This window comes from Achroia grisella, unplaced genomic scaffold (genome assembly GCF_030625045.1).
Source record: "Achroia grisella isolate CSIRO2021 unplaced genomic scaffold, CSIRO_AGI_Agris_v1 utg1064, whole genome shotgun sequence".
Taxonomy (NCBI): Eukaryota; Metazoa; Arthropoda; class Insecta; order Lepidoptera; family Pyralidae; genus Achroia; species Achroia grisella.
The window spans coordinates 908,998-926,713 of record NW_026712568.1 but is presented as its reverse complement, the minus strand read 5'-3'; the positions used below and the strand labels follow the sequence as shown (position 1 = coordinate 926,713).

Here is a 17,716-nt window from a genome sequence, read left to right as displayed (position 1 = left end):
AATAAGTAGAGCTATCATGTTCAATCTGTTTCAAACAACAATTCTTACCAATTGCGCCGAGAACCAATCCCTAGTTACTGCTGCTTTATAAACACGACATGATTAATATATTAGTTTAGAAATAATGTAGCTAGTTCGTCTATACCATCTAGAAAAGTAGTGCTTCAATATGAAATGTTCGCTTCATAAAACATGCGAGAAATTAAATTCTTAAAAATAAGTCAAAACTATAATTAATTATTCCTTATACTGGGTGACTTTTTTAACCGTCGGGAAATCATGGCATAATAGTGAAGTGAAGACGATTCGATTGCTAATGGAATCCTGAAAATCTCTTTTTATTGTAATTACATGTTGGTAAACGAATTCAACGTTTAAATATTATTAATTAATATATTTCATTTCTGTTTATCGAAAACCAAAATATTGCCAACGGTATTTTTTATTAATAATTATTGTAGACAGAATACATACAGGATATGCAGCGTACGCTTATAATAATATACTGCATATACTTAGGAGTTACTCTTACCTTTTTTGAACGGTAAAGAAAGTCATACGGTATAGCTAAGCTATCCTACAAGTTATATATATAACAAATTAAATCATAACTATACAAATTAATTCACGAAATGTCAAAATAATTACATTTACTAATATAATGTCCACCCTCGAGAACAAATGACTCGTTTTTCAACTCATAAAATAATATATTAAACAGTAGCATCTACTAGTGTAGGGTCATAAGTTTCCGAGAGGTGTGGCGCGGGAGAATCATACAAGGTTCGACAAATATCGAGAATTTGTTTTCAAAAATCCAATTTTGTAGCTCCGCTTGAGTCGCATTACCAATTAGCGTTATAACGAGAATTAGAACGACAAACTACCTACTTAACATAAAAATAGTTATGTCAGCCTAAATTACCATCTAGACTGACGTTACATAAACACAGGCAATCTGAACTCAAAATTCAAGCGGGCAAGTCAAAATTCGACACGTGTATTTGTGGTACATGAGTCGAATCAATTTTAGGCGTCGCCTTATAATCACATATGCCTAATTCCTTCAGCTTCCATTCCCAACCCATCGTTTGTACTGCGTGTAAGGTTTCTGCTTCCGTGTGCTGACGCCGAAGCATCCCCTCCTATTAATGAGACACAATGTTAATGTTAAAAGAAAAAGTTTTGCGAGAAGAATGTGATAACAATGTTTGACTTGATTGGTTATGCAGATATCTTGTCTTTTACCGGCTTCCGTATGAGGTTAGATTGTAGGTTTAGGTATTTTTCAGATAACTTATGGTAATAAATATTCCTTGATCTGCATATAGAGATATATATTATATACGATCATAACACTTTACGTGCCTATATTTAACTAAGCATATTTCAATCCAACGCCGTAGGGAGCGAGCCTACCATCATATCAACATCCATCTGGGGTTCACTTACGTAATTACTTTAAAATAAACAGGGTCGATAGAAAAAGTTAAAATAATACAATTAAAAAACAATTACTTTGATTTTTTCCCATTTGTCGTCAACTTCTTGCAACCAGGAATTAATTTGTCTACCGTTACACCGGGAACGCTGCGCGTTGCGTTTCTCCTCCTGTTCTGGAGCCAATACATTGTAGACTTCGTTGTCCCGCAGCATTGTGCACACAGAAAAAGGAAGAGCCTGCCACATCAAACAATGCAGATATGTAGTTTTTTTGTTTTAATTATTAGTACAAATATACCGTATTTAAAATATACGTATAGTAAACGTATATACTACCTGATTAGCCACAGCGCGTTCGGCGCGCCCATGAACGCGAAGTATTTCTTGTTCGACCGCCAGTACAAGTTTTTCCTTTTCGACTAGATGTTGAATACGTAGACGGGTTCTAAAAATGAGTTAGGATAGTTCTCAAAATTCACATATACACAGTGTAAACATGTTTAAAAATATTATATAAAATTTAAAATATACCTTTCTTTTTCCTGAGTCATAAACTCATTGATCATTTGCGGTGGTAAATTTATAGGTATTTCTATCGGAGGCTCAGGATTAACGTTACTCTGAAGGGTATATGTGCACCTATTCATTAGATACTTGTTGAAATCCTTTGGCGGCTTTGGCTTCACCGGGAACAAACCTTTCTGGCGTCGATCAATCTACAAAACATTTGAATATTTATTTTTTGTTGCATAATACAAATATAAACTTTTAAGCACAATGTGCAGTTAATTAAAGCAAAAAATACTTTTTTTAAATAAGGATAAAAGGATTAAGTATATATTATTACCTGTTTACGTATGTGAATATACATCTGGTAGGGGTTCGCGTGAGTCACATTATGTGCAGTAGTGCTGGTTTCCGCCGTATCATTTTTTGAAGCATCTCGTGAATGACTATCTCTAGATGCTTTAATTTTCCTTTTACGAGGATGCAGTTCCACAGTACCACTAGCTGATACATAAAATAAAGTACTTATTATTATAATGCACTTAGTATGGTTGTTTATATAAACTACAATATATCTTACCTGATTCAGATCTGCTATGACCGCCTGATGAAGTTGAACCATGGTCGGCGTCGTGCCCCTTCAACAATAAGTTTTCAATAAATATGACAGTATTTCAAATAAAATTGACAGCCTGAAAGTAGCCCTAATAAATAGACGATAGTAAAAATAAGGTTATCGAGCGAATCATGCTTTAACAGATACATTTAACACATAGATAACATTTTGCAACACTTGATTAAATCTGAAAAAAACTTACTCGAGCATTTCTTTTGCCACCATCATACCTCTGCAGCAGTAAGTTACAATTACATCAAATTTAATATCAAGAAGATATGAAGGCAGGTCCCCATGACACAAACTTTCATGAAATACACATCTATCCATGTTATTTTTAAAGTTTAACAAGTAAATGGTGAGAAAATAAGGAGAGAAATGTGATTGTTATCAATTCATTACAGTGGATTACTAATTTCAAGCTTGCCAAAATTTTGACTTATTAGCAATATTGGTTTCATATAAAAACACACAATGTTAATATCGGACAATCCTAAATCAATTGTTTAGTTGTTAATTATTTAATTTCTACAGGTACATGACAAGTCTGGCACTGGCACTCATAATAATATATAATTTTACCAAAAGTTTAATTATTCATTGGTTTTATTTACCATTAGTATACATTACTTCCAATACATGTATAATAACAGACTTGTCTATGCAATAAACAAGTCTGTGTCGTGTAGACCGGGCCTTAGGTACTTCATCTAACCCTAATACATGGTAAATCTAAAAAACAACTTACAGAGCCCGACGCTGACGGGCTCTTGTTGGAATGCAAAGAAGACTGATTGTGTCCTGATCCGGAGCGGTTATCTGTCCCTGTCTGAGGGGACGTCCTCTCCTTGTCCTTCTCCCCATCATTTGTCCTGTGCGAACGCAGGACTCTTTGCCCAGCCTTGGGAGGAAAAATATTTCTTCAATAAACTCATAATGTTTCATGAAAGCTATGTCGGTAAATGATGAAACCTTTCGCGATTATCCAGTAAATACATTAGGGTACGAAATCTCTACTACAGGCTATCTGGAGTAAACTATAGGATGTGTTAATTTTAGTAAATTAGTATACGTTATATTAACCACTTTACTAACAAAATACAAGCTTCATACATAGTATACCGTATTTGAGATTAGATTGCCAAATTAGATTATGGTTCAAATGTGGTATGTTATGAAAACCATTCTTATTAGTAAAGGGGTTTTAATTATTATCAATTTAGTTTTGATTATAAAAACTATATTTGAATAACATATACCTTTCCGGTATCAGGAACCCTCTTGTCGTCAGAGTTGCCGTCAGAGCTGTCGGATGTCTGCCCTGTATCAGCACTGGTGCAAGGGATGACATATGGCAATGTTGATACACTGCCACGCCCCTTGCCGCCGCCTCTTGTTCCTGAACCACCTGCACACATGCAACTCAATGACACTAATGTTACTTTATATAATATACCGCTTCAGACTTTTTAGGTGCGTTTATTCCAAATATTAGTTAATATTATTTTGATAATACCTTCTCCTTCTTGTTCGTTCCGGCTGCTTGAACCACCTGCACCACCAGGAATTACAATCTTTAAAGGTGGAACTTTTGGGGCCGCTGATTCATGCTTCGACTCTTCATCGCCATCCGCATTGTCTTTCCCCGGATGAGACTTTGGACTAGCAACAGGACTTTTTCTGTCCTGTTTACTTGCTTGCGAACTAGATGCCTTTGAACTGCCAGACGATTTGCCCTTAGTTGTAAATAAATAATATAAGTGTTACAATGTTTATTAGTTATAAATACAACCTAAAAGTGTTTATGCTTAAAATTAATATTATTACTAATTTTCATAATGAATATTTTTTTTATTTAAAAATTTATTTAAAAATCATATTTGGAAATTACAATATTTTATTTTAAGCTTACAATCCACAAGATGGTAAGCGCGTTCGTCATACAAGCAACGGCAATAAACTTAATTTAAAATTTAGTATCAGCATTATTCAAATCGGTATAAAAAAAACATTATAGGGTAACGAAACCCCAGTCTCCTAGATAGATTACATAGTTTAGATTACACCTTTATATGACTTTAATAGTACTTGTACTAAAATGTTCAGTGACAGTCTCCAGATGCCACCAAATCAGATTTCAAAATAAACAGGTAAAAAATAATTGTTTTTACCTGGTGAGAACCCTGCGAGTTGTTTTTTGATCCCGCGCCGCTCCCTTTCCCCTGCGCCTGTTGTCCACTTTTTCCGGAGGAATTACCTCCTTTGTTTTGTCCACTGCTTTTACCCAGTGGAGTTGCCCCTGTTTTGCTAGCTGGACCCGGAGGCTTACTACCAGTAAGAACTCTGAAAACAATATTATTATATGTTATATGCTTATATCACAAAATGTTAGAAATAGAAATAAGAATGAAAGATAGTTATTGCAAAAAATATTTAATTAAATTAATAATTAATTTTTACACTCACCGTCCGGGTCCACCTCGCGCTACAGGAGCTGGTTTTGCCATTGGCTCCTTTTCTTCGTTCTCTTTCCGTTTTTTTCTTTTGGATACATCATCATCAACCGTTTCACTTTCTTGCGATTCTTCTGTATATGGCCTCTTTGTGCTACTGCTAGATTCATCTTGCGTGGACGACACCACGCCACTGCTAAGTTGGGCGCCATCTAACACAGTTGACAATGTTAGTATATTACATTTTACCGAGGTAGACTGTACCAAGATATCTTGGTGGATGATATTTCAGCTGTCAAGATACTTGGTTTGTAAGTTGTGTTTCTGTTCAAGGGTGAGAAATTACATATACATACATATAATAAATTGGAAGCATAACATATGATGTCCGTGGCGCTGTTCATGTGGGTATACAAATGTCATAAGTCACATTTGTATGTAGGCCATCAGATAGTTACCGTTAAAATATTTATATATACTTTTTTTTAGAATTTTATTAATATTTTCCCAAAATAAAGATTTTAAATTATCTATTTTTTAATGTATGTATATGAATAGATCATCTTTTGGACGTCAGGCATCCCAATAGAAGGGAAAGGGGTCTAGAGAGAACAGGTACTCTGTATTTATTTAATATATACACTGTTTTGATATTTTGTAAATAGCAGCTTTAAAGATGTGAACTGCATAATTAATAAAACCCATTCTTAGTATTATGAACTATACTGAACATGTTTTCATTTCAGTATTTTAGCAATAATTTAGAACATTAATAAAATTCTTACCATCCCTATCTGTGGTACCCCCCTTCTCCTGCGAAATGGCTTCCTTGCCTTCAAAATCAGCCTGCGCTAGGCCATCCATGTTGCTTCGTTTACTAGAATCGCTGTTACCACTAGCATTGCAACCCTTCTTGGAGCTGTCATCCCTTGTGCGACTGACGTGTGACGATCTAACGTTATTATCTGTGATTACATAAAGGTAGGTATTTTACTTAGAATAACTAAGTTTGTTGGAACAGTAACAAATTTACTAGATATATTTGTTTTTTTGAAAAGGCAAAAAATCTGATGATCGCTCAACGATAATGTTATTATGATAATTCTTTTAAAAAAATGGTTCACTAAAATGAGGGACTAATACATTATTTTTCTCATACGTGTGACAGTGATAACAGAGTTTTTTTTATATTTTAGACTCAAATGATATAATTTTGCATTACCTAAACGTTACGGTTTAAAAACCTAACCACCTGGTGTATTGTATTGTTTTTTATTTTAATTTATTTGAACTAATATTACAAACTTTATGGCCAACCCATTCCTACAATTTTGACATACCATTTATCATAACAGAAAGTGGTCTGTTGTCTACAGACATGAACAGGTTACAGACATCATATGATAAGCTGTGATGCTAGTGGTGCCCCACATTATGTGTCATTCATGAGGACTAGTGTAATATATCTCTGTAGCCGGTAGTGTAACTAGCATACCAAATCCTTTAAAATAAACATAGATACATCAGTGCTAACATATATTTAAATTGTCGGTAAGAGACTGTTTACAGTTGTATGACTAAATGTGTTCTCCAACATAAAGTTTCTTTACCATTTGTTACCTGTGTATGTGAGCAATAAATAATTATATAAAATCATAAATACAAGGCAAAATAATCACTGTTTTGACTGGAAACAGATACTGATTTCCACCAGGTGGACTCTCAGTTTGTTTGCCTTTTCCAGTATAAAAAATTGTCAAATTCAAGGAAAAGTTATTCAATCTACAAAAATCATGTCTCACATTTCATTTGAATAGTGACAATCTTACACACGTAATAAATATTCTAGATTGAAATAATGTTTACTTGATTTCCAATATAATTAACATGTAAACAAGTGATCAAACTAAACGGTATAACTACCAAGAAATTATAAATACAAATACAACACATTTCTTGAAGAAAGTTGATGTGTATTCAAGTTCATAGGAAGAAGAAAGCTTAACATGACATCTTATTATAACATAAAGCAAATTATAATATCATGAAGCTATGCAACTCCATGAATTATGTATGGCAAAAAAAGGCAAATAACAACATTTATAGCATAACAACTATTGTGAATCACACTAAATAACAATTATTTATACAGAATTACTTTTATCCATAAGTGAAAACATGAATACAAAAAGTAAACAGTTAGTGAATACAAAATTGCACTTAGAGCATTGTTCCACAATGAGTTGAAATTATTATATTTCAGCAGTATTAGAAAACATCATAGTAATAAATTACAGACCTAATGAAGTATTGTGGAATATTTATCTTTTCTTATGAGGAAAGACGCATGCCTAGTGGTCGGATGCTAGTGCATTCTTATGATGACACTATATCAATATTATATACTGTCACCAATATAACACACCACCACACACTAGACCTAGAAACAGTTAAAATGTTATTATGTATTTTATATACAACTTGTATAACATATAGACACATATATGTCACAAATTAATATTATTTCTGAATGCACATTTTAAAAAGAAAGAAAAATGTAAATGGCTGTAAAATGTACATTGTTTTCATTTTCACAAACACCAGTATCACTTCCTTTCCATATGTATCTTTCTTATGTGGAACAAATAATGAATTAAATAAATCACTAATAATTTCAATTGTCAGTTTTTGTAATGATAATGATTCCTGGCATGTAATTAGGGAATCTAAAAATAGAGATGTTGGAGGTATAATTTAAGTCAACATTTCCTTTGTGAACAGCTATAAAAGTAATTTGAGACTAAAATTTAAAACAATATATACCTGTAAAATGGTTATGTTATTGGTTATAATAAACTGAATTTATGGAGGTTAGGACTGAATGAATTCTAAATATATCCATCAGAAACAAAGTAATTACATCATTATAACTGTAATAGTTAATTAGAATAAACATTTTGTATTAAAATAAAATACGTGCATAATCTATATGGATTCATTAGAATCAGCTGTAGTTCCGACACATATAAAAATATATATAGTTCATAGTAGTGGGATATCTATCGTAATTACTTTTTGGCAATACAAATGTAATTAAAATTGTACACATATTCATAAGCATATTAAATTCTTGTAATTAAATTATACTAACGAAGCTATTCAGTTTAATTCCACGGTCTAAATAATCACATTGTCACGTCAGGTAGGTCATTATTAGCTTTAGACAAGGGACGTGAAAAGTGTGCGGCATTCAGAGAAATTTTTATGACTATTAAAAATAAAAAGTATAGGTTTACTATTTAACTCGCCTTTATTGTGGGAGAGCGCCCTCCTTTGCATTTCACGTCGTGGGACACTATATTGCTTTTTTTAGCCAGCGTTGAAGATATTTTTCACAACAAAATTACGCTATTCGGCCCGTAAGACCGTAACGAAGTTGGCGTTAGGGTGGAGCAGCCATCATCTATCATTCGACAGTAATCGACAGACGGCAACACACCCTATGCCGTTTCGTTACAACCTATGCCGTTTCATTATTGTTAAAAGTTATTATGCGTCAAACTATTTTTAAAATATTTATTAAATAAGGTATGTACAAAATAACTGTAACTAAATTTAAATAATGCACTGTAGTAGTGTAAATAAAAGTGGTTTTATATATTAAAGTAGAAATACATTTCGCATGATCCATTAAAAATAAAGGAATGGAACGGCACATGCGGCAACACGTTGTGGTTGTGTTGGCAACGCTGTAAACAGACGCTCACTCTCGCACGTTGTTCACAGTACGCAGAGCACAAAACACAATTATACGTTCCGTTTCACACAAAGATCAATAGTATTGTCTCGAAGGATTGTCAAATGTCCTTTTTTTCTGGAGAAAATTTACGATGCATCGATTGATAATGATATTTTATCTTGGTAGTTTTGATTCAAGTTAAATTTGTTATAATTTTTAAGCATTAAGTTTTTTTACTACTTCCATTGCGAGCGACCTTAATTTAATTCAAATTCAAATTCAAAAATCATTTATTCATGTAGGACATTTTAGCCGCTTATGAACGTCAAGTTTTTACATTATAATATATTTATGTATGTTGTAAGTTACACAACATTTTACGATATATATTTCTGTAAGTTCTATTATGGTTATAAAATCCGTATACTCGTGTTGTTTCTTACTCGACTACAGAGAAATAAAAATGGTTATGATTTTCTCCGTTAGGTATTGGTTGAAAGCGATTTGAAGTAGGTATAATGAACAACCAGGTATTGAGTTTAAAATTATTCTCTAACTTACACCATATTACTAAACAAAAGAATTCTACGCTGAGTATAGATCATGTGACGTCACATTAATTTCAATATGGCGCCCTCTAGACGACATCATAACGTGTTTATTTTATTTATTTAATTAACACAATACACTGTTATCAGAAATTATATAGAGATACTATGCATGGATATCATTTTAATGTGTGCCTTAATATATAATAATATAATCGCTTCGATATTCCTTCCACTACAAAAACCGAAAACTACACAAATAATATAAATAAATACAAATTATAACGCTAAAGTAACATGAATAAAAAGTAAATAAAAGAAATTAAACGTCAAGTGTTATTGTACTGAACAGTAGTGTAAAGTATAAAACGATAAAATATTCACATATGAAATTGTAAGCCATGGTCATAAGTCAAATAAAACAATACATTATTACAGTTGAAGGTTTAGGGCAAACTTCAACATCCTATGTGACTAGAGGGAGCCTCCTGATCATATTCATATAGATGGCATACATACGGCTGACCGTGCTGGGTGATATGCAAAAGATTAACTACATAAAATATCCGTAAATCTAAAATATGCTATTCATAAACGCAATAAATACATATTACGAATTTTTTAATAATTTTATATACCAGTAATGTGTATTAGCTTAGAATAAAATCATAAGTTGTATCTACTAGATTTATTCAACAATCTTAGTGTACGGAAGTGCAACAGAGATTTTATAGACTTGTTTTGGGGCTGACAAAAACAATAGAATGTCATTGTGCGGTACCAAAACTAAAGTCAGAAAAGTATGTGCAACTTTAAATATAAATAGAATTCGTCTATGATACAAATTTCCATTTGTTCCTCCATAGAATAATGAATACATTAATTTCTCTACTGTTTGAACTCTAAAACTATGACTATTTCCATTAACTTACTTCTTAATGATTGTAGTTCTTATAATAAATACCTTAATAAATACTGTAATAACATACATGTAAAATGGATATGAATGATGAAACAACGTGTATTTATTTAGTAGTGTGTGTCGAAATATGATATTGTTATGGTTATCTAGTGTGATGATTTTAAACAATTAGTGATACAAATCTATAGTTAATTATATAAATGTCTTCTATTAAAATTAATAAATTTAATAAACTACGGATGAGCGAACTGTCCGGCAGGTGTGGTAAATGACTATAACATAGTAATTTACGGGCGACTTGTTGATATTAATACCTACTACTATAATAGTAACACATAATAATTGTTCACCTCCTTCATATATGACAAGACGTTTTCATATTGTGAACTGTATTCCCAACTAAATGTTACCTTTTATCTTAAATTTGTCAAAGCTCCACTATTATGTAAATATAGACAACTACTTCAGTAGTAAATTGGTTCAGTAGTATTGGCTTAAAAGTAAGCAACTTATATATTCATGACATTCATAGAGATCTTTTAAAGTACAAGTAGATCACCTAAGTGGTCTCTTAATATATATCTATATATATATATATATTGGCGACATCATTAAAACTAAATTACATAATCAACAATGTAAGGCTAGTGAAGTCGTTGAACAGCCTGCATAATTATTCCCGTATTGCGGTAAAGTACAACATACCTTTAAGTGTCTCCAAATATTCATAGATGTGTGGTGCTGCGTAATCTGACGGCATTTTTCCTTTTTTATTCTTGACCATTGGATCAGCCCCATGTTCAATGAGGAATTTCACCATTTTAAGGTTTCCAGAGGTGGCGGCGTCGTGCAGCGGAGTATCGTCGTCCAAACCCTTCGCATTGACGTTGGCTCCCCCATTAACGAGTACTATAACGACAGGGTGCCAACCGTAGCTGCACGCCTCATGAAGTGGGGTCCATCCTAAGGTTTTTTATAGATACACACATCTATAATAAATTCTTAGGATCGGCCTCGTAATTGATGTCGACCATAATACACACAGACTAAGTTTCTATCATTACTTGTTAAAAAGCATACAATACGTAATGAGCAAAATAAATCTTAAAGAAGTACAATAATGTTAAAATATATGTATTTATGATTTAATACTATTAACTTATGCTAAAGTAACTATAATTTCTAAGCTCCAGTTAATCATTAGGGTATCTATATGAAATGTGGTTTGTATCTATATCTAATGTTACTATTTCAATATAGACTACATTTTCTATACATTTCAATGATGCCTTAGAGCATTTCGTTTATAAAGCGCGTCTCATAGACAGGCAAATAAACTTGAGGACTAAAAGACATCCATTTGGCCACTGAGCTCTGAAAAGACTTATTAAATAGGTCAAGTGGTAGACAGGGTCGCGCACTGTCGGTTCGTATTTTATAACGGGCCTTTATCCGATTATTATGAGTAAATAAGCAATAAAATAGTTAAAAGGAGATCACAAAAAGTACAATGTATTATACTCATATTACACTAACAGTTACCTACAACTTCCCATTTTTTTTATAATAAAAATAGCCTGTCTATACTTTAAAGTCAAATTTCATAAAGACGTATTCAACCATTTAATCCTGTAAAGGTCTAAGACATATAAAAACACGTTCGAATTAATAATAGTGAGTACTATAAATTATTAAGAATATGGACATATTTAAAAAAGTTACAGTCGAAATCTGTTTTTTAGTATTTCAAGAAAATCAATGATTGTAATACGAGTCTAACTAGGACACCGAAATATATTTTAAACACGTTTATTTTATTTGTCTATTATAATACCCTGTATACAGTCATATATTTAGTAAAAAAAAGATAAAGATGTTATTACCTTTAAAAATCAGATCGGTTTAAATAGCAGTGATTATTGTGGGGTATAAAAGGTAACTATCCTAAACAATGCGTATATTTAATTTATATTTTGTTAAAAATTGTTTTTATAATGTCTCTAAAACGACTAAGTCGTTAGAATTATATCTTCATATTATATATATATATATGCCTTTAAATACTGTAACTGTATCAGAGACTTTGTAGAAATAAATATTGACATTTTACATTTGTTAAGTCTAAAATACACAGATATAATATTTAACAAAAGTTTGTAATTTTAACAAAATTCATAGATCTACTTTAAAAAATCTGCTCCCATTGCGGAACCTGTTATAAGGAAATAAACATTTCATTCATCTTTAATAAGGTTAAGGAATATTTAAACTACTAATAGTTTATTTTGCCAGCATTAGTAGTCTATATATTAGTATATTCATGTTTGCAATCTATATTCATTATATTATATTCTCTATATTTAATTATATTTTATATATTATTAAATATAGAGAGTTATCATCAAAATATATGTTTAGACATCTAATTTTTTTGTGATAGTGTTCACTTATTAAAGAACATGTATTTAAATATTATATTTATACTGTAATTTCTTTTTTCAAAATGCAATAACATAATTAAGAAACCCCAATAAACACTAACTGTTTATGAAACTATCTCAAATTTGCCTTTACAATGATATTAATTTATTATTAAACTAGCTTCTCGCACCGGCTTCGCCCGGCTGTACAAGTATTATACATATAAACCTTCCTCTTGAATCACTCTACCTATTAAAAAAACATTTCAAAATCCGTTGCGTAGTTTAAAAGATTTAAGCATATATAGGGACTTTGTTTTATACTATGTAATAATGATTATACTTTTTACTACTTGTAATTTTTTTCATAAACTATAAATACTAAATCCTAATAATATTATTAAGTAACAATATATAATTATGCCACCACTCCTTTCATCCCCCAGCATATTGTAAAAGTCACCAAGGGGAACAAAGCAACTGTTGCGCTTCAAGGAATATAAAAACTTGACATTGTAATAGATAATATGGAATGCAGATAGGTAGGTAGAAGGATATTACAAAAGTAATATTATAAATAAATAATATATTTAAACTATTTTTTTAATCATTAACCCCAAATGACAGACGTCAATGACAATGATACACAAATATATTTTTTTAATAACCGCCACCGCCACAACCACAAATTAGCGATATTTATACAAAGCCATATCGAAAAACTAACCAAAATTACATACTCCTATTATTCAACAAAAAATGTTATAGTACTGGTAATTAAAAAATTGTGCATATGTAGATTTGAGCGCATTATAAAGTACTCAATAATTTGATATATTATTATAGTAGTTACAAAGAACATTAATATTGAGAAAGTCTAATATTTAAGAGATCTATTTAAAATATTTATAAACATTTTTATGGCATGACCATTTCAACTTGATAGCACCAGTCAGCTCATTATTATTGTTAGTGAAACCTAGTTAACGTGTTGGGAGAGATAAATAGTTTTTTATTATAAAATTATTTATGTTAATGCATGTATTAATAATATCTAATAAGGGAGAAAGTAAAAAAGTACGTTGTTTGAAAAAAAGTACAAATAATGCTATTGCGCAATTACATCCCAAGTGTAAACTATATGGCACACAACACAGGAATTCATCTCGATGCTATCCTTAAATCAGTGTCAATTCATGGGCATAATGTTATAATGCTCCATATGATGGAGACAATGTGAATTTTATTTCTAATCTGCTGTATGTGACAACTAGGGAAACAAGGCGAAAACCTTTGATAAGTCAAGGAATACTTGAAATAAAATTTTAAATAACTTTTTTGCCAGGATAGTTATAGTAAATAAAATCCTTATCTCATCATCCACCAATACCAATAATTATGTACTTAGATACACTAATATTAGTTAATAGAAATTAACTCTAAATATAATTATCATAATATACTGAAGTCCTATATTTACCAATACTATAGAAAATAAATAATATTCTATCCCAAACTAATTAATTGGGCTGCATGCAAGGTCTATTAGTGGCACTTGATAATTGTTTTAATAACATTAAAAAAAACAACACTTGAAGTTAAAAATTAAGGGACAATTTATGTAATATTATTACATTATTAATACTCATTAATTATTATTCATACTAACACATGCATATGAAATTACACTGAGTATTATTATTGTTAAGTATATTTACAGCTGAAAGAGTTAAAACTATATCTATATTCACTTATTATAGCTATAGCCAGTTCCTATTACATTGTAGTTAACTAGTAGCCAATTTATCATTGACCAATATTAATCATATGTAACCCTCAACTCGCAACTGACCAGTAACATGTATTGGGGCCAATCAATTATTTTATGTCATGCGTATCAGACTTTCATATTCACAGATAAATTCTATTATTGAAATATGTATATCAAGGAAGCATTACACTTCATGGAATATTACTGGTTGTTAGATAGAATTTTAAGATTTGTTTAAAAATGTTTACTTGGTAACATATAAAGGAAAAATTGATTTAGGTAACAAGCAGCCAATAGATAACAAATATTTTTCTTGTTATAAAGAGAATTATTTATTATGATATTTCACATGACATACATTAAAAAATAACTAACATATAAAAGATCTGATTGAATTTTTTAAAGTTAGATACAAATTAAGATATTGCATAAAATAGTTGATCAACCCTTTTACACTAAATAACACAATAGCAGCATCGGCATCAAGACATTTCCTTTGTTCTTGTAAAAATATACCTGTGTATGTGTGTGCTGTTGGGTTTGTTCTCTCTCTTAATATGATGGCAATAGATCGGAGAGAGTAAGTGGTTTTTGTGAGCCATGAAAACAATTATTTTATAACAAATTGTAATTTTATATAGTTAAAAATGTATTTTACATTTTTCTTTAAAAAAAAAAAGGTGTTAGTTTTTATGGTATTTTTAAGTACTAATACCTGAAGTACCATATTTTGGAATAGGTGCAATTATACATATATTTAAATTTAAATAAATCTACTAAAGATATTGTTGAAAATAAAATAAAACCACATAGCTAAAATTGTACATATAAAACACACATTATTACACAGAATATGTGCAGAATTAAAATACATGCTTAACTGGGCATACCTAACATCACATCAACAGGCCACACAACTAGTGAACATTTTATCATAAACAACATTACATACTTGAATGTTCTAAATGTGATATACACACTTTAAACAAGGATAAGTCATTGCTGTCTGAAATATGGTTTACCTTTATAACTGCATTATGATATCTGTGCATAGTCACAAAATAACTATAAACGGGCATTTTAAACAAGAGTAATTTACAATAACTATACCTATAAAATACTTACCAGCAAAATCTGGAACATCTGGATTTTGACCCTGGTCGAGAAGCTTTTTTACTTGATCATGATCCCCTTTGATAGCTGCCACATGAAGGGGAGTCTCACCTCGCTCGTTACGCTGTTGTCTAGTGCGCTTCCTCTCTTCTGCTGGTGTCGGAGCGGCTAAGGAGGAAGATGGCGACAGGTCAATATAACTGCAATTGTAAATAGAATTATGCTATAAAGAAATAGAGACTGACCTGGAGGAACATCTTGTGATGATATTTGCATCACTAGAGCCAGCTGTTGCCGCTCCGACATGGGCGCTATGACTTGGGCCCGTGGCGCGCCGTCCGGCCCGCGCCCGGAGCCCCTCGACCGCGACGACGACGGCATCCTTCTGGCATAACCACTCCCCTAATAATAAAATATACTATTTGACGCCACGCACCAAAACGCATAAGAAAAAGCGTACGGACCTATTAACGCGCCAATAGTTAATACAATGACGCGAGTAGATATTTACCTTTCTTGAAATGACAAACAAGTTTGTATTACCGCACTAAAAGGTTCCGTTTGCTGTTAGCACCACAAGCCTTGGAGACAAATTTAGAGTAATATATTTTCACAAATTCCAACAAATTGTAACATTTCAAGAAAATACCTAGCTTCAATAAGCCATAGACTAAACTACTCCACAGAATACACTTCACTTAAATATTGTCTGCTCACCACAGATCTAGTAAACAAAGTAATTAAGATAGGTACTATTGATTATTGGTAGTAGGTATGTACTGTGTCTGTCGGTAACTAAGTCAATAATAGTAACATAACAGCTATACTGCTAGTATTTATAGAGAATTAGACAAACAAATTGGAACTGGAAAATTGAATTGTGCATGTACATATAATGTGTATGTAGTGTGTGTATGTCAAATTAGTCCCTAAGGCTCTACAGGTCGTTGCAATTTCGTTTCTTGGCCAAACTGTACAGTTTCTTTACTATTGTGTATACAGCGAGTGTAATTAATGTTACACTCGCACTAATTCTTTTTACGAAGCTTACACGCGTCTTTCTACAGATACGAAACCGCGCTGAACCAGTGTCAGTCACAAAGGTGTCTAACTGTGTAAAGAAACGTAGCTCACTAACGATAACAATATCGATAGTTTTGTTCATCGATTTTTTTTATGTGGATGATAATGGAATTGTGCACCCGCCTGCGCTAACAGTTTACGCTGGCGGGGCACCAGTGGAGGATGATAAGATGAGCATGAGGTCAGGTTAGTTAGCCCGTGGTGACAAATTCACGAGGAATTTATCACGATGGTTTCCAGGGGGAACCGCGTGGAGGTCAACTTGACATGGTACATTGCTAGTAAATAGGTCATGAGTCCACATTACTAATAACCCCTTCCCCCCCTATCTATGTAGTACAGAAGTACAATAGAACTTCTATTCTCTGAAAAGTTTGTCAGTTCAGATTCTAATGAAATGTATCGATAATGCCAGGTTTAAAAATCGGAAGAAAAAGACAGTTGGTTTACCAACCAAAATTATAATTATAACAACAATAATAATGAAGACACATATTTATTATTATTGTTATTATTTAGTATATTTTTTCACTACTAATACATGATTTTCATGTACAATATTCAGCGTGCCAATAAGTGCCAACTATCTGTCAAGGACTGCAATCGTTTTTTCATTGTATCTATTCTTTCTGTGTTGTCAATAAGCGATAGATGATACCTCGCGATAATATTGATTATTGTTATTGAAGTATTGTATGACGTCATCAATAATAATATAACCAAACCACAGAATACACAACACACCATAGAGTAAGTATAGAAATTCTATAACTAATCAAATAGTAGTTAAACTACAATTATTTGCATGTCTCTATATAGTTTGAGAAAGAAATGTTTTTAGGTAACATAGGTGTTTGTAATAATTACCTATATTTTCTGCAATTACACCACTGAACAGTGAACAGAACCACCATTTCTTGAGAAAGTTTGATTCTATGAGTCCTTCTCATTTCCTGTCTATAATAAATTCATAAGGTGGTCTAAGAAATCCAATCAGAACCAAAACGATTTATTATTGTTAATTTATAATATTTAAAGAGAAGTTTGTTATGGGTTCACAATTTTATTATGCAAACGCGTGATGCAAAATCTTTTTGATTT

The 17,716-nt window shown here is 31.7% G+C and overlaps 1 protein-coding gene across 9 annotated transcripts; it reads right to left on the bottom strand.

Annotated features, from left to right (window-relative positions):
* Positions 1–84: 84 nt before the first annotated feature.
* LOC131841460 (ankyrin repeat domain-containing protein 11) lies at positions 85–16,212 on the bottom strand. Of its 9 annotated transcripts, none has more exons than XM_059189783.1 (17): positions 16,044–16,212; positions 15,778–15,934; positions 15,545–15,700; positions 10,934–11,191; positions 5,805–5,984; positions 5,033–5,231; positions 4,738–4,909; positions 4,083–4,302; positions 3,826–3,974; positions 3,315–3,467; positions 2,769–2,798; positions 2,531–2,591; positions 2,291–2,454; positions 1,975–2,159; positions 1,780–1,888; positions 1,519–1,680; positions 85–1,145 (listed from the first exon to the last, which is right to left on the bottom strand). In XM_059189783.1, exons 2-17 carry the CDS (start codon positions 15,911–15,913, stop codon positions 972–974), a joined length of 2,508 nt encoding a protein of 835 aa, XP_059045766.1. In that variant the 5' UTR covers positions 15,914–15,934; positions 16,044–16,212; the 3' UTR covers positions 85–971. The 9 variants fall into 9 exon arrangements, with proteins under 9 accessions (XP_059045766.1, XP_059045771.1, XP_059045779.1 ...); XM_059189788.1 differs by having other exon boundaries at positions 2,531–2,588; XM_059189796.1 differs by lacking the exon at positions 2,769–2,798.
* Between the last annotated feature and the right edge of the window lie 1,504 nt (positions 16,213–17,716).